Source organism: Euprymna scolopes, chromosome 30 (assembly GCF_053919585.1).
Source record: "Euprymna scolopes isolate OS-2025 chromosome 30, ASM5391958v1, whole genome shotgun sequence".
Classification (NCBI taxonomy): domain Eukaryota; kingdom Metazoa; phylum Mollusca; class Cephalopoda; order Sepiida; family Sepiolidae; genus Euprymna; species Euprymna scolopes.
Genome location: NC_136511.1, coordinates 75046103 through 75072151, shown reverse-complemented (window position 1 = coordinate 75072151; position 26049 = coordinate 75046103). Strand labels below are relative to the sequence as shown.

The 26049-nt window shown below is 33.6% G+C and overlaps 1 protein-coding gene across 1 annotated transcript in view; it reads right to left on the bottom strand.

Annotated features, from left to right (window-relative positions):
* The window catches only part of LOC145254525 (chitinase-3-like protein 1), a 63206-nt gene that overhangs the window by 7300 nt on the left and 29857 nt on the right, over positions 1–26049 (bottom strand). The window contains exons 4-8 of the mRNA XM_080113052.1: positions 23265–23517; positions 19673–19776; positions 13461–13548; positions 4412–4597; positions 1084–1206 (exon numbers count right to left, since the gene is read on the bottom strand). Coding sequence (XP_079969178.1) covers positions 1084–1206; positions 4412–4597; positions 13461–13548; positions 19673–19776; positions 23265–23517 — 754 coding nt within the window. The remainder of the gene's footprint in view (positions 1–1083; positions 1207–4411; positions 4598–13460; positions 13549–19672; positions 19777–23264; positions 23518–26049) is intronic.

Below are 26049 nucleotides of genomic sequence, written 5' to 3'. Positions count from 1 at the left end.
TATATTATTTTGGCTTTCAATTAAAATGAGGTTTTAGTTGAAGATTCGATTTAATATCATAGTACTTTTTTATTGATTAAAATCGCGATTAAAACGAATTATATTTATTGTATTCAACATTCTAACTATAGATATTAAAGTTTCAAATTTAATAACCAATCCTTGTAGGTGTTTAGATTTTAAACGTTTGTCTTTTTTTATAATAAACAAGTGGGGTACCCGGCGTTGCCCTGGTGTTTGTAGGAGTGTGTGGAGAAAAAAAGTGGTAGTAAGGCAGGCAGGCAGGCAGGCTCGGACCTGAAGCCTTAACGCGAAGGTGAAAAGAAAGTGAAAAAAAAAAACAAGCAAAAACCATGAGATTTTTCCGCTGCGCTATGACGCGAACGGAAGCGAAATGCGTTCAAATTTAGCGATCAAAAAGTTGACATGCAAAATGTGAAAGTTGAATGAATGAGTTTACGCAGGCACAGAAATGAAATCACGCTGTTAGTCAGTTAAGTTTTCAGCTTTTCGGGCGTCGTATTTTACGATGTTAGGGAAAACTAGCTCCCCACAAAAAGGGAGTATCCAAATGAATAGCGATTGTCTGATATGAGGGAGTCCCCCACAATGATCAAAGCTAATTGCTTCTGGATGTCCCTGGAACGAAAGATATGAATCTGCCTTCGCTTTCGATTAGTTTCGCTTTCATACGAAAACACGAACAAACATACGAGAGGAAGGAATAGCGTGAATTTTTAAAAGTAACAAATAAAAGATAAGGACGACCTTTGTTCGCAAATCGTAGATATTATAATCTAGGGAGTATATAAAAAATAGTGCCCTCCTGAGAATCCCGGCGAAAAAGGTCTTTGCTGGACATACAAAAACGCGCGCGGCCGTTTTGCCTTTTATATATATACAGAAGATGTCGCAATTTAATCGAATTGGGTTTTACTGCGTTTTGCATTCGATGTCTTCAATTATAACTATTAAAGTTTCAAACCAAATAAGTGTATTGTGTCTCACAGAACTAAATACTAATAAAAATAGGTTCAGTCGCTTGTCCATATTTTTGTTTAAATTGTATACTGATACGTTTACCTTAATTTTTATGCTCTGTACATCATCATAGCCGACCCATTGGTTGTCCTTGTAAGCGTAGGGCACTTGATCCTTGCTTAGCCATTTTCGTTTCCAACCATTACTTTTTAAGTTTGTACAAATCTGTTAATAAGAATAAAATTCGTCAAGCATTAAACATGGCTGCCCACTGAAAAATATGCTTTAATTCTTTTGGGATAGCATGAAAAATTAAAAAACAAAAAACAAACATAAATATGTTCCTAGCTTCTTCTACAATAGCTAATTAGTTTCGAATCTTTCGTAACCAAAAAGAAACAGAAAAGAAAGTCTTTCTTGCGATGATAAACCGGGTTTTATGTTAAATCCAGGGAGAACAGATTGATGAAACCCACGTATCCCTAAGATAAACTGTAATGCATAGTACTAAAATGGTGTTTGAATTGTGCGATGAACATTTATCTTTCAAACACCTATTATTTCATTCAGATAAAACGTTAATGTATGTCTATAAATGTATTAATAAATATTCATTACTAGCTACACTCAGTCACGCGTTGCTGTGGCTCGGTATATGGCCGAAATCACCTGGTAAATGAAAATTGCAAATTATGAAAGGTTTGGTATATAAAACGGAGCACGAGTTCCAGCTATTGAAAGACAATCGTTAATTTAACTGGAATTTGCATACAAATAACGAAATAAATATAATCGACTGTTTTAGTTTGCAATGTTTTATTTGTTCTAATCAATTCGTTAAATGCTAAATAATTTCTGTAAAAAACAACAATTGGTTGTATTTATTTATTCTATTAGTTGGAAAAACAAACATTTATGTGAAAAATTTTTGTGTACGTAAGTGTCCAGTAGCGGCCATTTGGTGTCCGCAAACTTAATAAGATAAATAGAGGAGGAAAGTATTTGGCCTTTGATAAAATGTATTTGTATATATTACAGTTTTATTACTTCTTCGTTTCGTACGTAATAAATAACCGGAAAAGAGAATAGGAAAAAACAAAAAAAAAAGTAACAAAAAAAAAAAAAACGATTTACAAGCCCCCCCCCCAAAAAAAAAACAACAGTCGAATTTATTTATTTATTTTATTATTTTCATTTAAATTCCAGTAAATGAACGATTCTCTTTCAATAGGCGGAACGTGTGTATCGTTTGATTTGCTCGACATCGAAATTTTCTTTTGTTAAGACGCACGCTAAGCCGAACACACGCACACAAGCATACTCATGCACAAACTGTAATAAGCGTTACGCGCATTGAGAGAGGGAGAGAGAGAGAGAGAGAGGGGGACGAGAGAGATAGAGTATGGTGTGCTGCGAGTAACCCCTTAACACACAGAAGAATAGGTAGCAGCTGTATGTAAACTACAAAGCAAATATTAGTGATTCGTAGCGTACGCACACACACACACACACACACACACACACACACACACACACACACACACACACACACACACACACACAAACGACTGTAATAATCTAAGCATTTAATGGAATTGAAGCCGTGCAGACTAATATGTCTGTTATTGACGCCAATTTGTATTTTTTAATAACCGTTTGTTTATATAGGGAAGAATCGAATTTCGGAATATCAGAATGTTTAGAGTTCAACCAATTAGAACGGGTTGAATATGGCGAGGGAGCCGTTATTATTTATGATCGAGAAAGGGAAAGCTTATACTATGTCTATGTGTTTATGATACAGTTACGATGGTTGTAACCACATTATCTGTTGAAAGTGTAGATTTTCTTCTGGTGTTGACTAGTGATGGTAAATATCTAGAGGTAAAAATAGGAACACCTTCCTCTAAAGATGATGCGATTGTGATGGTGTTGCTCCTAGGATGCAATGTAGCATTTTATTATAACGACTAAATGTGTCTAAAATGGCGTTCTAAAGTTACCTAAGATAGTAGCTAATAGTCTAGACATATTAAATTAGTATGTGCCATTTGTTGTTGTCAACCTACGGTACTTTGGTCCAGAGGGAAATTTCTGCGATCAAAATATCATATATGGAGATAATAAAAAATTCTGTGAGTTATGTTGATTTAAAACACCATATATATCGTCGATGGATACCATTCCTGGCTGCCTTATAAACATATTTAAAAAATATTCTCTTGCTGTCTTATGAAAATAGTCTAGTGAACACTATTAATACACCCGACTATCTTTTCCGCTTTATATGACATGAACAGAATGTATTTCTTGACTGTCGCATAGCTGTTGAAGTTGGCCTCTTTGTTGAAGTGCTTTAATTTGAGTTAAAAGTAAATGCTACAAAAAAAGGGAGTGGTACCATTAATTAAAACGGGCGACATCTTGTCATCTAGAATTAATTTTTCTACATAGTTATCGATATTCTCAATGAAATTTAGCTAGTGATGAACGATGGCTATGCATTGTCATCAAGAGCGCGCTTTAGCATACGAGGGTCGTTAGAAAAGTAAAGCCTCCTATCTTTCAAACTGAAAAAAGTTGAACTTCGAAAACAAGAGTTGTACCATTAGAACGAGCCACGTTTTATGCTTCAGAATTTATTTTTTTAGATAGGCGCCACCATTTTCAATGCACTTTTTCTATGTATGCAATGACATATCTCTGTTACTGACGCACGTCAATAATAGTCTCACGATGTCAATATCTGCAATAGAGAAATGAAACTTGCAGGTCATGAATGCACGAGTCGAGTCATCATAACAATGCAATTTATTCCCTTTTGATCCATTTGACGGAATAAAAATAGGAGGCATTATTTTAATAACGTGCACCGTAGTATTAGTATTCATCCAAAATATTTACAACAATGTGATAAAAATGTAATAAAATGTAACCAAAAAATAAAAATGTAAAAACAGTGACAAAAATATACATATACAACAACGTGATAAAATGTAACAAAATGTAACAAAAAATTAAAAAATATAATATAACAAAAATATACGTATACAACAACGTGATAAAAATGTAACAAAATGTAACAAAAAATTCAAAAATATAATGTAAGAAAAATACGAAAGAAAATATAACAAATTATGATAAAATGTAGCCAAAAATTCCAAAATGTAATGTAGCAAACAATGTAACAAAAAATCCTAAACAAAAATATTCCAAAATATAACAAATATGAGAGTAAATGTAAGCCAAAAATTCCAATATTTAACAAAAAAATAACGAAATGTAACAAAAAATCGAAATATAGCGTTAACAACAATATTGCAAAACGTAACGAAAATGTAACGAAAAAATAAAAAATGTAAAAACAGTGACAACATGTAAGAAAAAAAATCGAAATATAATGTAACAAAAATGTATGTATACAACACACCTCGTAATAAGCCAGGAATCCTCTCTCTCTGGTATAATCACCTGCTTTTCCTGCTCCGGCCACAGGAGCGTCCAATCCATTCTGTTCTGAATCCACTAGAGTAAAAGACCGTCCGTATGCTGCAAAACCCATGGTCAGTTTATTGGCGGGAATTCCATTCTTCAGATAAAATTCTACTGATTCACGCTGTTGAAAAAACAAAACAAAATTATCAAATATATACAACTTTTGCAACTCACGTTTTATTTATCAAAAAAGTCACCGTTAATAGAGACATCATTTTATGTTAGCTCCCTACTTTTTCTATAACGATATTTTAATATTTCTGAAATAAAATTAATTAAAAATATAAAATCCAAAGAGACCCTAACTCTTTTTTTTTCTTAATTTTTTAATTAGTCATTTTATGTATCTGTCTATCCGCATGTTCCATTTGTTTTTATCAGAAACTACAAGGCCTATCTTTCTGAATTTTTTCTATAGACCTTTTATGATAAGGTGCAGCTAATTAAGTAATATGGTAGCCGTTCTATGCACAGTTTAAGATTAATAAGGATTTATAAGGATTAAACACCACTCTGTCATATTTTTTCTAGACATAAAGCATATATTTTAAATCTCAACGGGCTAAAAAATCTAATCTTTCATATTTAACGTCTTCCGCTGAATTCTTTAATTCTCCCGTCAACAAACCGGCATCAGTTTTTGATTGGTCTATACATGTAAGTGCTTGCCTTCTTTTTTATTTCCCTGATCTTGATTACCCCCGACAGTTTTTAACATAGCAACACGTCCTTGATCGTCCACTTATAACTACACTTTCTGGCGTTGAGCACTTTTGTTATTTTTCTTACTTCTGCTTATAGATCGTTGTTTTTTTTATTCTATGTCTCCAAGCAACAACTAGAGCTGCTCTTAACACTCTCATATATTTACAATCTAGCCTCATGCGCATTTCACGTGTAGTGTAACAGTTTTCACTATAACACAGCAAACACAGCAAAACAAATTTAACAGTGGTTCTGAAGAACTGGACCCTCTTCTTCTCTTTTTAGTTTTGATTTCCAAATTGTGTCTAGCTTGTTTAGTTTCTTTCATGCAAACCCGATTTGAGCTTCCATGTCTTTTTGTTATCTGCAATCGACGCACAAATGTATTTGGCATTACAGTTCTAATATTTTAATTATAAGAAAAAAAAACACACATAAATAAATCAACAACGGCAGGTCTTTTTGATACTGTTTTCCACATTAGTTCTTTCCAATTATTTCTTGAATAAAATATTTGCAGAAAGGTCCACTTGAAAATTGCATCTGACCATAGTAAAATGGTGTTGAGGAACCGACAGGATTAGAAATCGATACGTTCAGGTCATCGGTACACATCGGATAAATTTCATCATGGTCATCTTCATATTTTGAAAGTGACGAAACATTACTTCAAAGTTATAACATGATCAAGTTAATAATAGAAAATAAACCAATGTCCGATCTACGAGGTGAAATTTATCAGTTAGGGAAAAGACAATTCGTCAAGTGGATTCGATACCGTAACTCTTGGTATAGGGAGAGAATGTTTGGGGTGAAAAGTTTAAAGGTGAGAAGTCATTCTACTTGAAGATCTACGATATGAGTTTTATGTCTCTTTTGGTTGGCAAGACTAAAACAGAAAAGACGTGTCTAAGTGATGTCATCAAATGGATAGAGCAGGCATCGTGTGGCTGGGTGTAGTGAGACGGTCTGTGCGCACGCGCATGTGTGTGATTTTTACCCTCTCCTTCACGCGTATAGAAAATGTCCTTGTTATGTTGCTCTGTGACTATGTTTTTTTTCATTATTGAATAAAACTTTTATATATATAAAAACAAAAACACCAGCGTTTGAGTGAATTTGCCAGCAGATAAAAAGAATCTGAGTTTGACGGCGATACATCTGTATGATGGTTGCCACACAAATCGGTAACATAAAATACACTTTACAAAATAACATAATCTCTGCATAATCTTGTGTGGTTTTCGAAAATGGAAGTTTACAATTAAAGATCAACAGTACATTGTGTGGAGAGAAGAAAACAAGCAAATTTGTACGTATCAGCATGGAACCACAATTAACTGACATGATTCTGTTATTTCACCAATTCCCTCTGGAATCAGATATTTAGAGAAAAAACTACATAGAAATCACTAAGGAAAATTGTACTATAGAAATGGCAGGATTCGAAGTTGTCATTCCAGATCAGTAATCGACGTTAATATCTGAATCATCACTAGAATATTATTTTCATTATTTTCACTCTCGAGTATACAACTATGAGCAAAAAAAAAAAAAAAAAAAAATGGGCCAAAAGGAAAAGAAGGAAGAAATCGATTTTCCAATATTTTCCAAAGAATTTTTGTTAATTTTAACTGAAAATTTCTATTTTGCAGGTCATTATTATCATAGCATATAACTGGAAAAATTAATCCTAAAAATGGTAAGACCGCATATTGGCGAGGATATAAAAAAAACGAATTGCAGGATTAAGGCAGTCCAAAATGACTTGCAAGCAGATTTTTTTATATTTTAAGAAAAGACATTGTGAACACATCGAAAGGAAAATCTGGATCTTGTCGCCATAGAGCATCCACTTTGAAGGACGACGACTGACTTAAATTAAGTGTTTTGAAGGATTGAAAGAAAAATAAGTTTGACCATAGCAAAAGCAAAGAATTCAAAACAGGGGCTGGAAATTCTCTTTCTAGATGTACAATATCTAGACGAATGAAAGAGATAAAATTTTCTTCTAAAAGGTGGACCAAAAAACATTTTATCTAAGAAGCACATCAATAATAGAAAGAGATTTTTCTCGTGTTATGGCAAGAAAGATACAGCATGGTTCAGGAATGTTTTCTGGTCAGATGAATCAAGATTTTGTCTTATTATTGATGCTCCCGAACGGTGCATTTGAAGAACTGGAGAAAGATTTTCACCAAATTGCATAAAAACGACAGCTAAACACAGGAATTAAGGGATAATGGTATGGAGAACTTTTACTGCTGCAAGAGTTGGGGAACTTATTAGATGTGAGAAGTCAATCAATGCAAAGAGATACATTCGAATATTAGAAACAGGACTGTTACCACGTATACAGAAGCTGGGATTATCCCAGCACACTATTTTTCAAGACGATATAGCCTCTGCACACTCTGCTAAGATCACAAAAATTGTTTTCTTATAATTAAATTCATTTGATGTTTTGGCCAGGTGAAGGCCCCGATTTAAACCAAATCGAGAATATTTGGTCCATAATATCTCATGCATTAGCTGGAAGAACTTTTTCGAACGATGACAAACTGTGGGAAGCTGTGCAAAGTGAAATGAATAGCATCTCTTCACAGTGTTTGACTTTGGTTGAGAGCATGTCTAAAAGGATTGATCTTTAAAAAAAATCAAAAGGAAATGGGATTCCATACTAAGCATTTATTAAAGCAAATGTCTAGTTCTATGGTATTAGTCTCGTTTAAGTTTCCTTGTTCAATTGTCTTTTGCTCACTATAGCTTTTAGTGCAATAAAATGTACAAAATTTGTTTGGCCCATTTTTTTTTGCGCACGAGTGAATATCCGACACAGTTAGACAGAATAAATCAACCGAAAACCAAATCACTCTACATAAAAACACATAAGATATCAATGGATTTTTACCTGAGGATCAAAACAAGGAAAAAATGTTGTTTTCATAGCTCAAATCATCACTACAAACTCCTATTAGGAGTATATATATATATATATATATATATATATATATATATATATATATATATATATATATATATATATAAAGAGAGATAGAGAGAGGGAGAGAGAGACAAAATTCATTATGCTTAAATTTGTATCATATTTCAATATGATACAAATTAAAGCATAATGGGGTTTTACTCTCTTTCCACCCCTCTCTCTCTTACACAATATATATATATATATATATATATATATATATATATATATATATATAATTATAAAAATCAAATCACCTTGTAACGGGTGTTGTAACCCAACGTCCTGTTTACGACTTCAGGTTTCGCATGCGTAAATAAACAAATAATCAACGCGACAATAAGACGTATTGTTTTACTGTGTACGTTTTCAGCATCCCTATTGTTTTATTTTTCGCGTTTAAATTATCCAAATAAACAATTGTTAATACTTTCTGCATTTTTTTACATCCTTCATTTCTGTATTACGTTTAAGTTATTTTAACGCACTTTTCTTACAAATAAATCCACTTTAACCCGTTGACAACCATAAGTGCATTTTACAACGTCGATTTACCCACCGCATTTATTTTTTAATAAATTTATTCTCTATTTTTAATACACCTTTCTTAAACAAATTCATACATTTTCTTCTACACTACCAACACAAATAAATAATCCCGAAACTATGTTTTTTTTAATTTGCGTTACAAATAAATGAACAACCCGACAATTGTTTTACTGTGTACGTTTTCAGCATCTTAATTGCTTTTTTCGCGTTTAAATTAAAAGATATATCCAACTTTGAATTTAACTTTAAGTATTATCTTATGTGTTCAGTGTACATCTACCTATAAGTATGGCAAACCACTTATAATTCAATGGCTATAAGTATTTTTTTTTTCAAAAATAAACAATTATAAACAGAACGACTCATAGAAATCTATCTATATTCTTTTTCATTTTAATATACTTTCATAGAAACGTTTCTGTTATGTCAAAAAAAACTATTTTCTTTACGTCACACGTGTCACGCTTATACATTAATCCCATAGATAATATAACATACTGACCCAACGGGTCACGGTAATCTAGTATATATATATATTTTTTTTTCTATAATGATTATTTAATACCTACAGAAAAGTGTTTGATCTTTTCGAGAATCATCAGCACAGGCTGTCACGATTAATACCAGTCGATAAATTCGAACCCGGCAACGGAAAGCATTTCTGGCTTCATTAACAAGGACCAAATCTATTCGGATAACGTTAACCGCGAGAAATATTGTTGAAATTTAAACATTTATTTTTAACGTCTGTCAGAGTGATCTAATCATTATATGATGATCTGAGCATAAGAGCTAAATTGACAGACTTTTATTTCAACTGAAACTACTCAACGATAAGAAACAAGTTTTGTAAAGAGGCTGGCATAATTATTTACTATAATAATTATTAAATACCTACAGACACTAGTTTTTCATCCTTTCGGGAAGCATGTGCTTTCAATAAGTTTCCAGACTTTTTTTTTCGTATTGACACTTTTATTGATAGTACACACATGAAACTCTAGTCCTTTTCGAAGTAATCTTCTTTGGCTGCAATATACTGTTTACCGATCCAACAACTTTTGGAAAGCCCCAAGGAATTCCTCTCGTAGGAACTTATCATAATGACAGCCTCTAAGCGTTTCCTTGAGTTTAGGGAATAACAAAAAGACATAGGGAGCTAGATCTGAACTATATGGAGGGATAAGACATGTCTTGATATCCATCTTGGTCAAATAGTTTATGTCAAGGATAGAGTTGTGGACCAGTGCAGTCGCACAAATCTTCTGCATCTTCAGTTCCTCGCGAATAAGTGTGTACCGTACCCACACTCAAACTACACTTATTGTCTCTATAGACACCCGACGGTCCTTACCCATTAAATTCTTTATTTGGCCAATCAATTGTTCCGACTTTCTCTACTCTTCCCACAGTTCTCAAAAAGTCATGCTCGATTGATGCAAGATGGTCCAAAACAGTCTGAAGCATTCCAGGCGTCTTTGTAACAGTTTTCCCAAGTTTAAATCAGAATTTTATTGCATATCGTTCTTCTAAAGTATCCTCACGCCAAGATTGCATTTTTGAAAATTCACAAGCTGTAGAAAATCAGACGTTAGTAGGGTGAATTCTAATTCCTGCTGTAGCTGTTAATTTGAAGCTGAAATCTCAAAAATTATTTAGTCATCTCATAAGATGTATAGCAATAACATATTGAATTTTCAAGTGTCTGCGACAATTTTAAATGCGTGTACAAATAAGCGTGGAAACTTATTGGAGGCCGCTCGTATATATATATATATATATATATATATATATATATATATATATATATATATATATATATGCGTTTGTGTGTGTATGTATGATAAAGCCCTATTATAGGGTTATAAGGAAAACAGAACGCCAGAATAAGGTAAAACAAGTATTACAAAAACATACAAAGAGGAGAGTGGTTCCTCTATCTGACGAACGACCTAGGTATTTCTTGAGTGTGAAATAGTCTATGACTAGGTAACACAGTTAATTCCGCCATAACAATGGATATAGAATATTTATACAGCAAATATATATTATTTATACAGATATATATCAGCCTTCTTCTTCTTATATATATATATATATATGTATATATATATATATATATATATATATATATATATATATATTGACTTACTTGTTGTTTTATCAAATACTTTTGCATGCAAAATCCGATCCCGGATTTTGCTAATTCCTACCCTCTGATGAGAAGGAAAGTATTTCTTCGAAACTCCGCGGATTAAGGACTATCCACTTATCTAGTGTTTCCTTTTCAGATTAAATATGTTTTTAACTCATTTCAAAGTGTTTTTTAACATGTTTTATTAACTGTTTGCTCGTATTATAAGCTCTATCTCCTATTTGGTTTTATCGAGCTTTTACATCTGGCTGAGATAACTTTATAAATACTAATTCTTTAATATTTATAATATACTTTAATTTTACCATCTTGGATCATTTTGGTAAATTTAATTGTAATTTTTATTTTTTTTATATATATATATATATATATATATATATATATATATATATATATATATAAGAAGAAAGCTCCTTCAGTCTTTTATAGACTATGGATACCCACGAAGGCATGCCTGCGCATGAAATTTTTGTGGCAATGTCCAGCCACAGCTCTCCTGAATCGACATTGTTAAATACCATTGGTAAGTGAAGTCTATGTACATGACGACTGGAAACAAATTCTAAGATAAGCTGAGAGCACATACAGTGCCTAGAATTTCCAAATGGTCACCCATCTGGCACTAACCAGGCTCAACGTTGCTTAACCTCGGTAATCTGACGAGCATCGGTGTGTCAACGATATTATGTCCTACACACACACACACACACACACACACACACACACACACACACACACACACACACATACACACACACACATATATATATATACGTAAATTGAATAAAATCACAACCTACATGAATAGAAATTCACTTTTTTTGGCGTTAAGCTCTTACAGCTATTTCGTGAAAGGATGGACAATTACCTCTCGTCCATAGAACTGTAAATCTTCCATCCAGTCACTCCTCAGAGACGCTTACAACTATTCCCAACAAGTTCTTCAATCCGTTGTGAACACGTTTATTTTTTTATATAGTATAATATATACATACGTAAATTAATATATATATATATATATATTAAGTAATGTGATTGATAATTTAAAATTTAAAAATCAAATTAAAATTATATTAAAAATCCGTTTCATAAGGAGGAACAACAACAAAATCAATTATCTGTACGATCGTTTCGGAAAACAATGCTTTTTATTGTGGTAGACATCAAGTTACGTACAATAATTACATATGCAATAAGGTAAAAAGCTATAGCAAACATCTAAATGAGTATTTTAACCATAGTTGCTGATTTCAAAAGGCGAAAAATTAAAAGATACATCTGCCTTACTTTTAATGCTAGGTTTATTTATGGTGTCTTTTAAATTTAATAAAAACCCTTCAAAATTTGCTGACGAGGAGACCTTGCTAATTAAAAAACTATATGTAATTATTGTACGTAACTTGATGTCTACCACAATAAAAAGCATTGTTTTCCGAAACGATCGTACAGATAATTGATTTTGTTGTTGTTCCTTCTTATGAAACAGATTTTTAATTTAATTATAATTTGATTTTTAAATTTTAAATTATCAATCACATTACTTAATGTTGAATTAGCTCTAGGATATTTACCTATCGAGCTTATTATATATCTAAATTACAACGAGCACTTTCTCTTTCCTGTATTTTAATTAAACTAGTAATTTCACTGTTACATTGAAATACACTCAGCTCTTTTGACTATTGTTCTAATCTCCTTTAAATTATATATATATATACATATATATATATATTACTATAATAATTAAATACATACATACACTAGTGTTTCATCCTTTCGGGTGCAGGGTATCACGAACTCTCTCTATATTATGTAAACGACAATTTCTCTGTCTATTTGCATATCTGCCTGATTTTTTCAGGGAAATAATTTCATAAAACTTCCCTGCAAAGATGGTGCTGATGTCGTGGAGAACATGTACTGTAGTTCGATTTTTTTTTAAAAGGCTTAAGAGCAATAAATCGAGCTAAATTACAACGAGCACTTTCTCTTTCCTGTATTTTAATTAAACTAGTAACTTCACTGTTACATTGAAATACACTCAGCTCTTTTGACTATTGTTCTAATCTCCTTTAAATTATATATATATATATATATATATATATATATATATATTAACTATACGTATGTATATATTATTTATACAATTGACAATTTTTTGATCTAGTTGTTAAAACTACAGTCTCATCAGGAGAAAATATGTTTTTATTAACTTGTTTATATTTAAAAGATTTTCTCTCACTCACTCTCGTTCTCTCTCTCTTCCTCTCTTTCATTTTCTCTTAAGATAAAGGTTGAATGAGAGAGATACGCCCCTACTCATTCAATAATGAGTAGGGCGTATCTCTCTCATTCAACCCGATCTTAAGAGAAAATGAAAGAGGGGAAGAGAGAGAGAGAACGAGAGTGAGTGAAAGAAAATCTTTTAAACAAAAACAACTTAAATTGTGTGCGCGCGCGCGTGTGTGTAGGACATAAAATCAGTTTCGTGGCTTCTTATCACCGTGCCATATAACTCTTACAGTTTTTATTCGGAAAGTTTTAATCTACCTAATGCCTTACTCCAACATTGAAATAGTATTGCATACTTACAATCTCCGTGCCAGGACTGACATGACCGGTTTTGTGGTCCCAGGCACCGTGCAGGTCGTATGTCATTAGATTTATGAAATGCAAATATCTGAAATTGAATAAAATGTAAAAAAAAAAATTTAATTTCGTTTCAATTTCAAAGTTTAAAAGACAGAAAAAGAACTCCAGTATTAAATATAAAACTATTAAGCAATTTATACAAAGGCAAACGCTCACAAAGTTGGTACATTCGTTATTGATATTTAAATGGATTGATATTAAACGTTTAGAATAAATTATTTATTTTTAGGGTGAATTAGGCTTAGGTCTCGTCAGGAAAAGCAGTTTTCGGTGTAATTATTTATTTGTTTGGTAAAAGAATGCTGAGGACACTATCATATAAAAAAAACAAAGAAAAAAGCAAATCGGCTGGAAACAGAGGATAGTAGATTTAGGAGAGGGCTCAAGAGAAAAAGAGGGTAATACGAATAGAGCAAGAAACATTAAAAAAATTATTGAAATATGCTGAAATTTTAATTGAAATATTATTGAAATATGTTGAAATTTTAATTGAAATTTTATTGAAATATGTTGAAATTTTAATTCAAATTTTATTGAAATATGTTGAAATTTTAATTGAAATTTTATTGAAATATGCTGAAATTTTGATTGAAATTTTATTGAAATATGTTGAAATTTTAACTGAAATTTTATTGAAATATGTTGAAATTTTAATTGAAATTTTATTGAAATATGTTGAAATTTTAATTGAAATTTTATTGAAATATGTTGAAATTTTAATTGAAATTTTATTGAAATATGTTGAAATTTTAATTGAAATTTCATTGAAATATGCTGAAATTTTAATTGAAATTTTATTGAAAATATGTTGAAATTTTAATTGAAATATGTTCAAATTTAATTGAAATGTGTTGTAATTTTAATATTAAATATGTTGCCCATGGCAACGTAGGGTAGCCCTTATAATTGTTTATAAAATTGCCAGCCATACTATTTGCTTGTAACCCTCAAAATAACTTGTAATATTTAATGGGAACGAAAATTTAAAGGCATTTATCGAGTATCCTAAAATGTGACAATCTTACATTATTTATTCACAGAATATGTTAATCTGATTTTAATTGCTTATGAAAATCAATTTGAAATTGTGATACAATAGACGTTCCCCCAATTGCTGTGAAATTGATGAGAAAGATAAGGTATGTGGCAAAAGACGTTTATGGTGTTGTTTTGAAAACAATACTAGATATGTAACATTAGCAGGGACGGCTGTATGCAAATACCGAGCCGTGAAAAAAATGATATCACAGTAAGGAAAACGAAGACTACAAAAAGGAGAGAGCACACGCGAAAAGACAATCACGTTAGAGAAGTGCGTGACGTCACAGCCGTCAGGAGAATGAGGAAATAAATTTCGTTGTCATAAAACAAACAGTACTTTAAGTTCTTTACTCTTTCCTATTCTTTTTCTTCTTCTTTTTTGTTTTGCGACTGAGTCTGCAACGTGTGGGTCCCGTGTATAAAAATGTGTACTAAGTTACAAATAGGAAGTTACTCACCGAGGAATACAAAATGAATCTGCGGTTGGATTGTGGTCTTGGAGTGACGATAGTTTTTCGATAATTCTTATGTCAGTTGAGAACGGATGGGAACAGTCTTGTGTGTAACTGTTGACGACCTTTATGAGTTGAAGAGAATGTCTACTTTGGGGCAGTTGGCGATTTAGACACTCCTACTCCCACTCTGAGAGGTGGCTGAGAGTAAGAGTTGAACGCAAGCTGTGGCTCGGAGCAGATAAGGGAAATCAATTAATTAACTGACGACAAAGAGGCCTCGACAGACGTTTCCCACGATGGCGTCACATACGCACCAAGAGCATAACTGGTATCCACAGAACGTGCTTTTAATGTTGTGTTTCGTTTTCTATTCTTTTTATATTTGTAAGTCAGTCCACTCTCTTGGCAGTTGACAATGCATGGGAGAAAACGATACAGCAAAATAAGAAGAAAGAAAAAAATTCACGAGAAACGTTGGGGTTCGTAATCGTTGTGAAAATAGCCACATGATTTTGTCACAAAATTATGACTTCCAATTATGGCAGTTTTACTTTATTACTCCAGGTTGGTTGGTTGTTTTTGTTTTATGGCATATCAAACCTTTTCAGGTTATTTAATGCCGAATCTAGTTATTTTGAGGAACGATTTTTAATGGAGTATATTTGTTTGTTTTTTTTTAAGTTGGATTCTATTTAACCCATAGTTGGGACCCTAACAGGTACTACCAATCCGGGTCAGAGTGGACCTGGGAGCAATGGCAATTAAAGGGTGGCTCCACACTCCCCAAGGCCCGCAAGGTGGGGCCTCACCATCGGATATAGTTTTAGGTCATATCCAGGACCGTTATTACTCCAGGATATTATACACAGTTTGAATGTATTACTTCCTAACCTATGACAATCTGATTTCGTTGCGTCTTTAATTAGTACAATCCTTTTCAATAAAACAGTTTGAAAGTGACGATGGCTAAGTGGTTAACGATACCGACTGAAATCACGACTCTTGTTCGAATTCGAATCTAGTTTGTTCCACCGAAAATTAGCATCCGAATCACGCGAGATCTTTTGCCGAAACCCCTAGGTTAGATAAAGGATATGATGTTCTCTGTCTTATTTGTCGTTCGAAATCAGTTATTCTTCAAGATTTTCTCACTATAATTGCTCACCTAAATATGTTTTACTGTCTTCTCGGTCTTTATTCGAACATTAAAAATTTCATCGTGCATATTTTCTTTTTACTGACTGAAACATATTTCGAAAAGAAGGGAAATAAAAGATTCACGGAATTTGATAATATTATGATACCATATGGTTCCTCACTCAACAACGATCACCGACCTTAACTTATGTTCCGTGGATTTCTCCTGCTTCTTCTCTCCTGCCATGCCGCCGTCTCTCACTCTGACAATTGAGGAAATAAAACTACTAAAAAAAACATAAAACGTACATTTTGTGGTTATCAGTTAGGCTCAAATATCTAACGTCCATATCTTAGTTTTTATATTGAAACCGAGTTCTTTTGTTAATGCCAGCTCATCTCAATCTCTCATATTCGCACGACCTAGTCCAAGGCTTCAGTGTATTCGACGGTAGCCTTCGTAATATATTAAGAAAGCCGAGAAACAAAAGTCATGTAACCTGCCCTGCTGATGTCATTGAATTTGATCTATTGACTCTGGTCACGGGCCTCAAGAGACAGACGGAAGTAGAACAAGTCTAATGACAAAACCGAAAGATACTTATTTTCGGGGATTTAGCTGAAAAGCCAACAGACGAAAAAAAAGGGTTAAAAATTAAAAAAAAATATAACAAATGAATGTTACCAAAAGCAAGATGACTTACTTTTTACCTACCTGAGTAGGTTTTGTATTTTCTAACGAAATCTAAAACTTTTATTGGATTTGAAAAAGAATTAGTGTCGAGCTACTAAGGTATACAGAGTGGCTGACGAAATCACGCTTTCTTCAGAGCATCAAACATTGTTCAGAATTCGAAAAATAAACTAAATATTGATAGAAATTCACCCAGTAAATGTTGGAAAATGTCACAGAGACACTTAATATATTAATTTCTAACAGTATTTTGATTTTTTTTTCTAATTTTGAACCATTTTTTATGCTCCGAATTAAATTTTTGTATTTAACTGTATGTTTGTTAGTGTCAAAAAAGCGGTACGAAACAATTGAAAAATATTTTTTTTAGTTTTATAAGCAAATGATAATTTAAGTACAAATATCAGTAAAAGATAAATTAAAACTTTTAATTACATTCTACAACAAATTGTTGTAATTTTTTAATATTTAATGGTAGAAATATTTAGTTTATGTTAATATTATGAACGCATTTTAGTCTTTAAAATACATGAAAAAACGAAATGTTTAATTACTTTTAACACATAAAAAAACGTTTTCGTTTTTAATTGTTTTTTTTTTTATTAGTATTGAATGAGTTCCAATACAAATAATCGTATTCCTTATTTTTTTTTAATGCAATTTTTAAGATTTCTAATGCATTTTATAAAATTGTTTGATTCATTATTGACTGTTTAGCTGTTTGACCGACAGATCTTGCTTGCTGATACCTCACTTATGACGTCATTTTTCAGCTCACGGACCTTGATTGTCATCATACTGTGGGGGAAAAAGAGTTTGAAGACTGTTTTTTCTCAATTTCATTATTAATTTTGCTTTATTTTTTCGTTTCACCTCTTTCATCATTTGCTATTTGCCATTCTGTTTATTTTCATTGCTACATTTTACGAAAACAAAAACAGAATTTAATTATTGTTAAACATTTCAGATGAGCCAAAAATTTATGCAGGTAACCTATTATTATTATTATTAAAAAATGGCTAAAAGAAAGATGTTGACAGATAGTGAGAAGGGCAAAATTGTTAAATTAATTGCTGCGAAAAAGTCTACATTAGACATTTAAGATATTTTGAAGCGAGCTCATCGAACCGTGGAACGTTTCCTCATTGATGGCAAAGATAGAAGAAGAAAACAGAAAAGTAGCAGACCAAAAGAGATTTGAGAAAAATCAAAAGGAGTGTATTAACAAACCTACATTGCACAAGAAAAGCTATTTTCGACGGTGCAGTAGAGTCTAGTATCTCTAAAAGGACCCGAAATCGGATGTTGAAACAAATAGCGGACCAGAGAACACCACAAAAATGTCCTCCTTTGAATGATATCAACTGTCAGAAACGACTAGCATGGGCCACAAAATTTTCAAAATTTTCTCTGGACTGACAAGGCTAGAGCAAGCCTCGACGGCCCACAAGGTTGGACTATGGGTTGGCTTCTGAAAAGGCAGTAGCCCACGCTTGCGACTCAAACATCAGTAGGGAGGAGGGGAAGTGATTATTTGGGTTGGGGTTAATGGTAGTAAAATCCTTAGCCTTTTTCTTGTCCCTGAATGTGTCAAAATGAAATTTGTGAATTACTGCAAGTTTTTGTAACAGTATTGACCTGGTTGGAATCATAAAATGATGCTGTCAACCAGAATCTCACTATTCAACAAGACAATGCCCCAAGACATGCTTCTCGGTTAACAAAAGCTTGGCTTTCAGTCCAAGGATCTCTGGTGGACGTCTGATGGATTCGCCACTTCAGAGCTCAGATTTGAATCATCTAGAGAAAATCTCTGGTCGATTCTGAGCAGGAAGGTTTACGAAAACGGGTATCAATTCAGCAGTAAAAAAGACCTTTGGAGGAGGATTAAGGAGGTATCTTCTACAATCATACCTCAACAAGTGCATAAATTTACACCCTCTGTTGATATGAGGCTGGTGGATTCGAGTAAGAATGGAGGTAAGTGCATAAAGGGTTAAATTGTTTTAAAAATTTGTATTCATTTGTTATTTGTTATTTGAGCAATAATTATGGTTTTCTCGTAATATGTTATTAATATATGGTACTATTATCATAATGACACGAAGTTTTAAATTAAATTATGTTTAAAAATGTTATTTATTTTGAAATAAATGAGTCTTGCACACTCTTATGACCCATATTTCGTCCTGAATTTTTTTTTTAAATCCATATTTTTCCCCAGAATATAATTATTTGGTTTCCGTTTTTAGGAATTTATTTATTTGCACACCAAACAATGAGTAACATAGCTGTTATATTGGAAAATATTGAAGCATAAATTTATCAGTTTATACGTTTTGCAAACACTTTTGACCCCCACAGTATATTACGAAGGCTACGAACGACTTGCAACTTTTCCCAACTCAAACTGTCGTAAGCCAAGACTCTCGCAAACTTCTTCTACCGTCGTAAAATCCATCGCCAATTCTAAAACTAACTTTTAATATATCTGCGTTTGTCTCTAGTATTTTTTGGGTGCAACACTTTGATTAACACTCCCATCTCAGCTTTTATTTGTGTTCCTGTGTGAAAAACTTCCTATCATTTTTTTCCACCTACTCGGTTTACTATACTTTTGTTTACACGATAAACTTATTTCCTCTTTCGTCCTTACTCCTCAACACTTGGTGAGCTCTGGATGGGGGAGGGCTCCAACGTCGATATTATCACATTATTACTTTGTAAAATCTGATGATTAGATTTAATTGCATTTTAAATTCAATAATATGACTTCACTGCTTCCATAAAATCTAAAGAAAGAAACGTTGATGAATTTTGCTAACCGTCCGAGTTGTGCAATGTTGTAATAGCCTGCGCTCTTTTCTGTATTCGGCGATACGGCAGCCGTCAAGATAAGGTTTTCTTTGTCGTAAGCTGGTCTCATCATCTTAAAGAGAACGGAGAATTTAGTAGAAACTGATTATACATAGTAACATACAATTTTTTCATCACAAAAAACAATATATCAATCCATAACCAACGTAATTTACAATTTAATAAGGTATCAAATAAAATAGAGTACTAAAACTCTATACTCTACAGTAAAAAAATTCGAGGATTTGACAATAGATTACATTGTAACAGTGCCCGGATGCGCGTATTGCAGCTGTACGCAAACGACCGAGTCGTTGTCAAAGTGACATCACAGCAAGGACACGATTATAAAAGGAGAACCTATGAGCTTATCATGATAACTTTAGAGACAGAACAGAGATAGATGTGTGACACACGTGTTTCCCGAGAGCACACACCAAAGTCGAAACGTATAAATGATGCACTGTTTTCTTCCCTGCAGCTTCCTTCCCACAGAAGAGACCTTGTGGGCCTATATCTGCTCTATCGTTATGATAATGGCAAGTGCTTGTCTGAGTTCCAATCTATGGTTCCAACTTTCCAAACTTTCACAAAAAACACACCACTAGCTACAACCACTATCAACAATTTTCCCTACTCTCTATCTGTGCCTAAATCCAAATGCAGATTCCATGAACCGATCTGATCTCCTAAAACTGTCTGCTTGTGAAACACTGTCTTATTGGCCTGCTTCCTGGCCAACTACAGTATGGTAGCCTTCAAGTCTAATATAAACAAGTTTTTGTTGAACCGTCCCTTTAAATAATCAAATTGTACTTAACTTACCCCATTAACGATTACTATACTACCACCTTACATTCATTAACCTTTATCATTGAGTGGCCTTGTAAAGTGGTGGCTTCCTTTGTAAAAAAAAAAAAAAAATTCTTAAAAATACGTGCTAAACATGGCCGGAAAAGAAGGTACCTGTAAATAAAAGCTGTTGTTTAACCAGATAAAAAAGAGCCGAGTTTTCCGTTGTTGTTGTTTCTTGCGACGGAGTCTACAACGGGTTGGGTCCCTACATGTTAATGCGTGTGTAAACATAGCAATAATATTACAGTTTAAATGTATACAAAGTTAAATCAGAATATTCTTATAATAAAATAAATTATGGAACTCAATTATAAAAATAAAATGGGATCTTTATGTTTAATTACTTTACACCAAGACAAACAAATATCTTTTGTAAATATATACGTCTCCATTAACACCGTTTATAGGATAGTAGATGTCTACCTGTTAAACTGGGCAAAAGTCCTAGCCCGTGGACCTATAATGAGTGCTTTTTGCCGAATTAATGTTTGGACATGGTTAAATGTGTGCTCATTTTTGCATAACATACTAATCCATATTAATTTCTATTAATCCATCAACGGTTCTATGGTATTAAGAGTTTGTATTCATTTGCTTCCCCACTGAGCAAATTAGGAACACGGCCATTTTTTTTTAATGTGGAGAGTTAAGAGGACCAGCTCTCCAAGGGGGAACTGGATAGTGACAATTGGAATGAAGGGTTTCCCCTACATTGACCAATGGTCTTATACATGGGGTTGCCCCTATATATGGTCTTTGATTGCAGTGTCTGCCGGAACAGATATTACACTTTGAACTTTGATCTTAGTTCGAAGGCCAAGCAATATCTTATGGTATTAAGAGTTACGTTATTTGACTTCAGCTATGCGGATGATATAAGGACAACGGATAGGCTTAAACAGGCGATTCAGATGCCAAATGCGCTGGGGGGAGGTAATGGCAACCCACCCCACGTATTCTTCCAAGTTCAAAATCATGTGATGTCTTCAGATGAATCGGATCAACAATGGATCGAAGCTTATGGAGAACACTAACCAAGATTTCATCTACGGCATGAAATGCCACGATATAAGAAGAATCCATTATTGTGCTTCAAATGGATACCGTCATACTTAGTCCATTGCATCATATTTTTATAAAGATTTATACTAAGTGTTTACCCGATCAGCCCAGTAATTTCCAAGAAAAATTCTATAGTAAATGTGGTATTGCGGTGACTAATCCCTATTAGTCCACATTAAGTCCCAACTGCGTATCGAACAGATACCATAATGTTTAGTTTTCTGCACATACTCATTGTAAAAGTTCATACAAAATTTCAGTTAAATCGGCTCAGTAGTTTCCGAGACAACATATAAATGCAGTACTGTGCTGAGTAATCCCTATTATTTCATATGATTCCCTAACTGTGCATCAGACGGATACGAAAATGATTTTTTTGCTGCACCTTTTTATAGTACACGCCCATACACGATTTCACTCGAACTGGACTAGTAGTTTCCGAGTAAAAGTGGAACTGACGGAGAAACAGAGAGAAATATAATATAGATTGTACACAATTCTGGATACAAAGAGCTAGACATAAGAATTTTATGTGACTATAGACACAGTGACACCGGTCTCCGTTGGATCTTCCAAGTTCAGCGGCCAGTACTAAGTGGCTGATAATTTTGGAAGGTTACTTGCTGCATGTAAATAACATCGTTATATGCAACCTGGTGTTCTTTTAATTTCTAATCTGAATTACTTCCCTTAGTTTTATGGATAAAAAGTTAGCTATTTCTACAGGGTGATTGATAAGTCATCCCTTACCTTAAAAATCTTATACTTTATTTATAAATCATTTTCTTTTTACAAAAAATGTGCAATTTGTTTGAATGACAATAAAAGTGGGTTCCATTCGTTGATCATAATTGAATTACGGGCAACGTCGGATGTCCCTGCTACTTTTTTATAAAAAATATTTAAAAAAGTATGTATAATGTTAGAATTTATTTAAAATCTAATATGCTCATCACCATTAGCTTTTATTTTCTCAAGCTGTTTGCGAATAGAATTGATATTCCTATAACTCTTGGGGAATGACAATGTTTATTCATCTATCCACTTTGCTGAGAGAGGGCTAGATCAACTTTATCCAGATGGACGGCTCGCTAGAAACCCTGATTCAAAACTATGCGATTTTCATTTTGATTTGGTACCTTGGTTCAACACTATTCCACTTTCATTTTGATTTGCTGTTATTTAAAGTAAGAAGTCTAAGAACCCAACAACTGTAGAAGCAAATGAACGATGAGTACAAGAAGTGATTCCTGCCATTCTACAAGGTTTACTAGAAAAATGAATTGATGCAACTACCGAACTGCTTGTGAAAATTGACAGATGATGGTGCTTATATTGGATGTTAAATAAAATTTCACCTAATGTATATTGTTGGCATATTCATTTTTTCCTAATAAATGTGATTAATAAATAACATACACGATTTTTAAAATAGAGATTGTGTTGTCAACTATGCCGTACATATAAGTTTTGAAACTTGGGCCAAGTTTTGACACTTATGCCAAGTTTTGAAACTTGGGCCAAGTTAGTATTATTTTCTTAGCAACAGAGAAATCCTTGTTAGATTTTTGGGAGCATTTATGATGAAATGTTCAAATTTCTGAGAAGGAGAATAAAATCTGCTGAAATAAATGATAAACTTACTTGAATTAGCTGTGTCAATCCATCCCGGTCGCCTGGCTTGCCACCCCTGACAGTTGGATACTCCCAGTCAATATCGAGCCCATCAAATCCGTACTGCCGAATAAAGTTGATCGAATTGATGGTAAATTCTTCCATGTTGCTTCTTGAAGCCACAATTTCTGAGAAGGCCGAAGAACGAGCATTCCATCCTCCCACAGATAAGACGAGCTTTACGCTGGGGTTCGCCGTTTTCGCTTTAAGTATTCGCGTATAACTTAAAAGAAAGAAAAAAAAAGAACTGTAATTAATTTGAAATCGATAAACAAAAGCAAAGATATATGCAAGGATATATTTAAATAATATTTCTACTGATCAGTTACCACGCATTAAGGCCTGAAGGCAATTCGAGTATAGGAAAATATTGTTGATTGGATACTTGAACACGACCAGAAGAGGATTGCAAATAATGGGTAGAAAGGGAAAGATTTGATCATTAAGACGACATCTCGAAAATATTGGTTGACATAAAATCTGAAAACGAATACAAGGTGGCTTCAATAAGTTTCTAGACATTTTTGCATGGGTAATTTTATTGATAGTACACACATGATACTCTAGTCCTCTTCGAAGTAATCTCCTTCGACTGTAATGCGCTTGTATAGTTCCAACAAAATCTGGAAGGCTCCATGGAAGCCCTCTTGTGTGAGCGTCTTAATGACCCTTGTGTCACAGCCTCTTTCATCTCCTCAATTGTCTCATAACAACAGTCTCTAAAGTCTTCCTTGAGCTAAGGGAATAACCGAAAGTCAAAAACAGCAAGCTCTGGGCTATAGAGAGGGTGAGAAACTGTCTTCATGCCCATCTTGCTGAAACACTCTGTTCTTCTCTGAGCACTCTTGGGACACATCTTCCACATCTTCAGTTTCTTTGCAAATAATTGTGTGTACAGTTGACACACTACACCAGACTGTGCACTTATTAACTCTATAGAGACACGATGGTTCTTATCCACGAAATTCTTTATTTGGCCAATCAACTGTTCTGACTACTCTTCCTACACCTCCTATCAATCATGACTCCTTTTACTTTCTTATTCCACTCAAAAAGTGATGCTCGATTCATGCAAGATGGTCCAAAAGCGGTCTGGAATATTGCAGACGTTTCTTTGGCAATTTTACAAGTTTAAAACAGAATTTTATTGCATATCGTTCTTCTCAAGTATCCTAACGTCCAGATTACATTTTTGAAATTCACTATCTGTGCAAATCAGGCTTTAGTAGGGTGCATTCCAATTTCTGTTTTACTTGATAATTTGAAGCTGGAATCATAAAACTTAGTCAGTCATCTCATAAGATGTCTAGCAATAAGATACTGAATTTTCTAGAGTCTACGACAATGTTAAATGCCTGTAAAAATGTCTGGAAACTTATTGAAAATAACGGTATCTCGTATGTTGCAGGCATCAGGGAAACATCCCGTGATATTGTATTCTGGGGATAGAAATTTCTTATTAAGGGAACTCTGTTCATGATTATTTGTTTGGTTTAGATAAAGATAGTAACTTTCTGTGCAGTGGTAAGAGAGAAATGAATTGCCGCTGTGAATGTTTTACTGGGAAAACCAGAGATTGACTCTCAGTACAGTACTACAAAATTAACTCTAAAGTAGCATAAAGATTGTAGGAGTGAGGCGTATTATCTGTTCTGATAATACACTTAATCATTTCTGTTCTCCTTCATGCCTTAATGAATCTTGCTTTCCTGCGTGCTGGAAAACTGCTTCTGTAGTACCAGTTTTCTGGCGAAAGAACTGACCCAGTAAATTATCGCTCCATTAGCCTCCTCTCACTTTTCGCCAAAATATTTGAGACAAAAATTAACCAAGCTCTAGTCCATCACCTTACAGGTGCTAAACTTCTGACTGACCAACAATATGGATTTAGACAAGCCCGTTCAACAGCAGACATCCTAACTGTAATCTCAGGACGTATATACCAGTCATTGGACAAAGCGGGGGAGGGTAGAGCGATAGCTCTAGATATATCTAAGGCTTTTGATGGGGTATGGCATGAAGGTCTTCTCAGGAAAATTAGATCACATGATATCACTGGCAGAATACATGACATAATTAAATCCTTCTTAGATAAGAGAAAAATCCAGGTTGTCCTCGACGGTCATACATCTAAATAATATGAAATAAATGCGGGAGTGCCTCAGGGGTCTATCCTGGGATCTCTGTTATTCCTAATATTCATAAATGACCTCCCTGACAAAATTGCCTGTGAGATGGGTATATATGCTGATGACACCACACTCTATAACAGACACGACAGGAAAACAAATGAACACATATCTAAAGAAATGGTAGAAGCACTAGAGGATGACCTCCAATCTGTAGTGGAATGGGGACATAAATGGATGGTCACATTCAATGCTGCCAAGACAAAACTCGTTTCCTTCAATAATTACAAGAAACCTTCCCTACCACCAATAGCAATGGCCAATGACTCTTTATCTGAAAGTACATCCTTTAAACTCCTCGGCCTAACGCTCTCAGGAAACATGAGTTGGAACAATTACATCGAGAGTATCGCCAAGACCGTTTCGAAGAAGGTAGGTTCTTTCTACTGTGCTAGAAAAATACTAATGCTCGAAAGTATCCTATACCTCTATAAGGCCACCATTCGCCCATGTATGGAGTATTGTTGTCATATTTGGGCTGGTGCATCTACCACTAATCTCTCGCTCTTAGACAAGGTTCAAAAAGGAGTCGCCAATCTGATAGGTCTTGAACTGTCATCTAAACT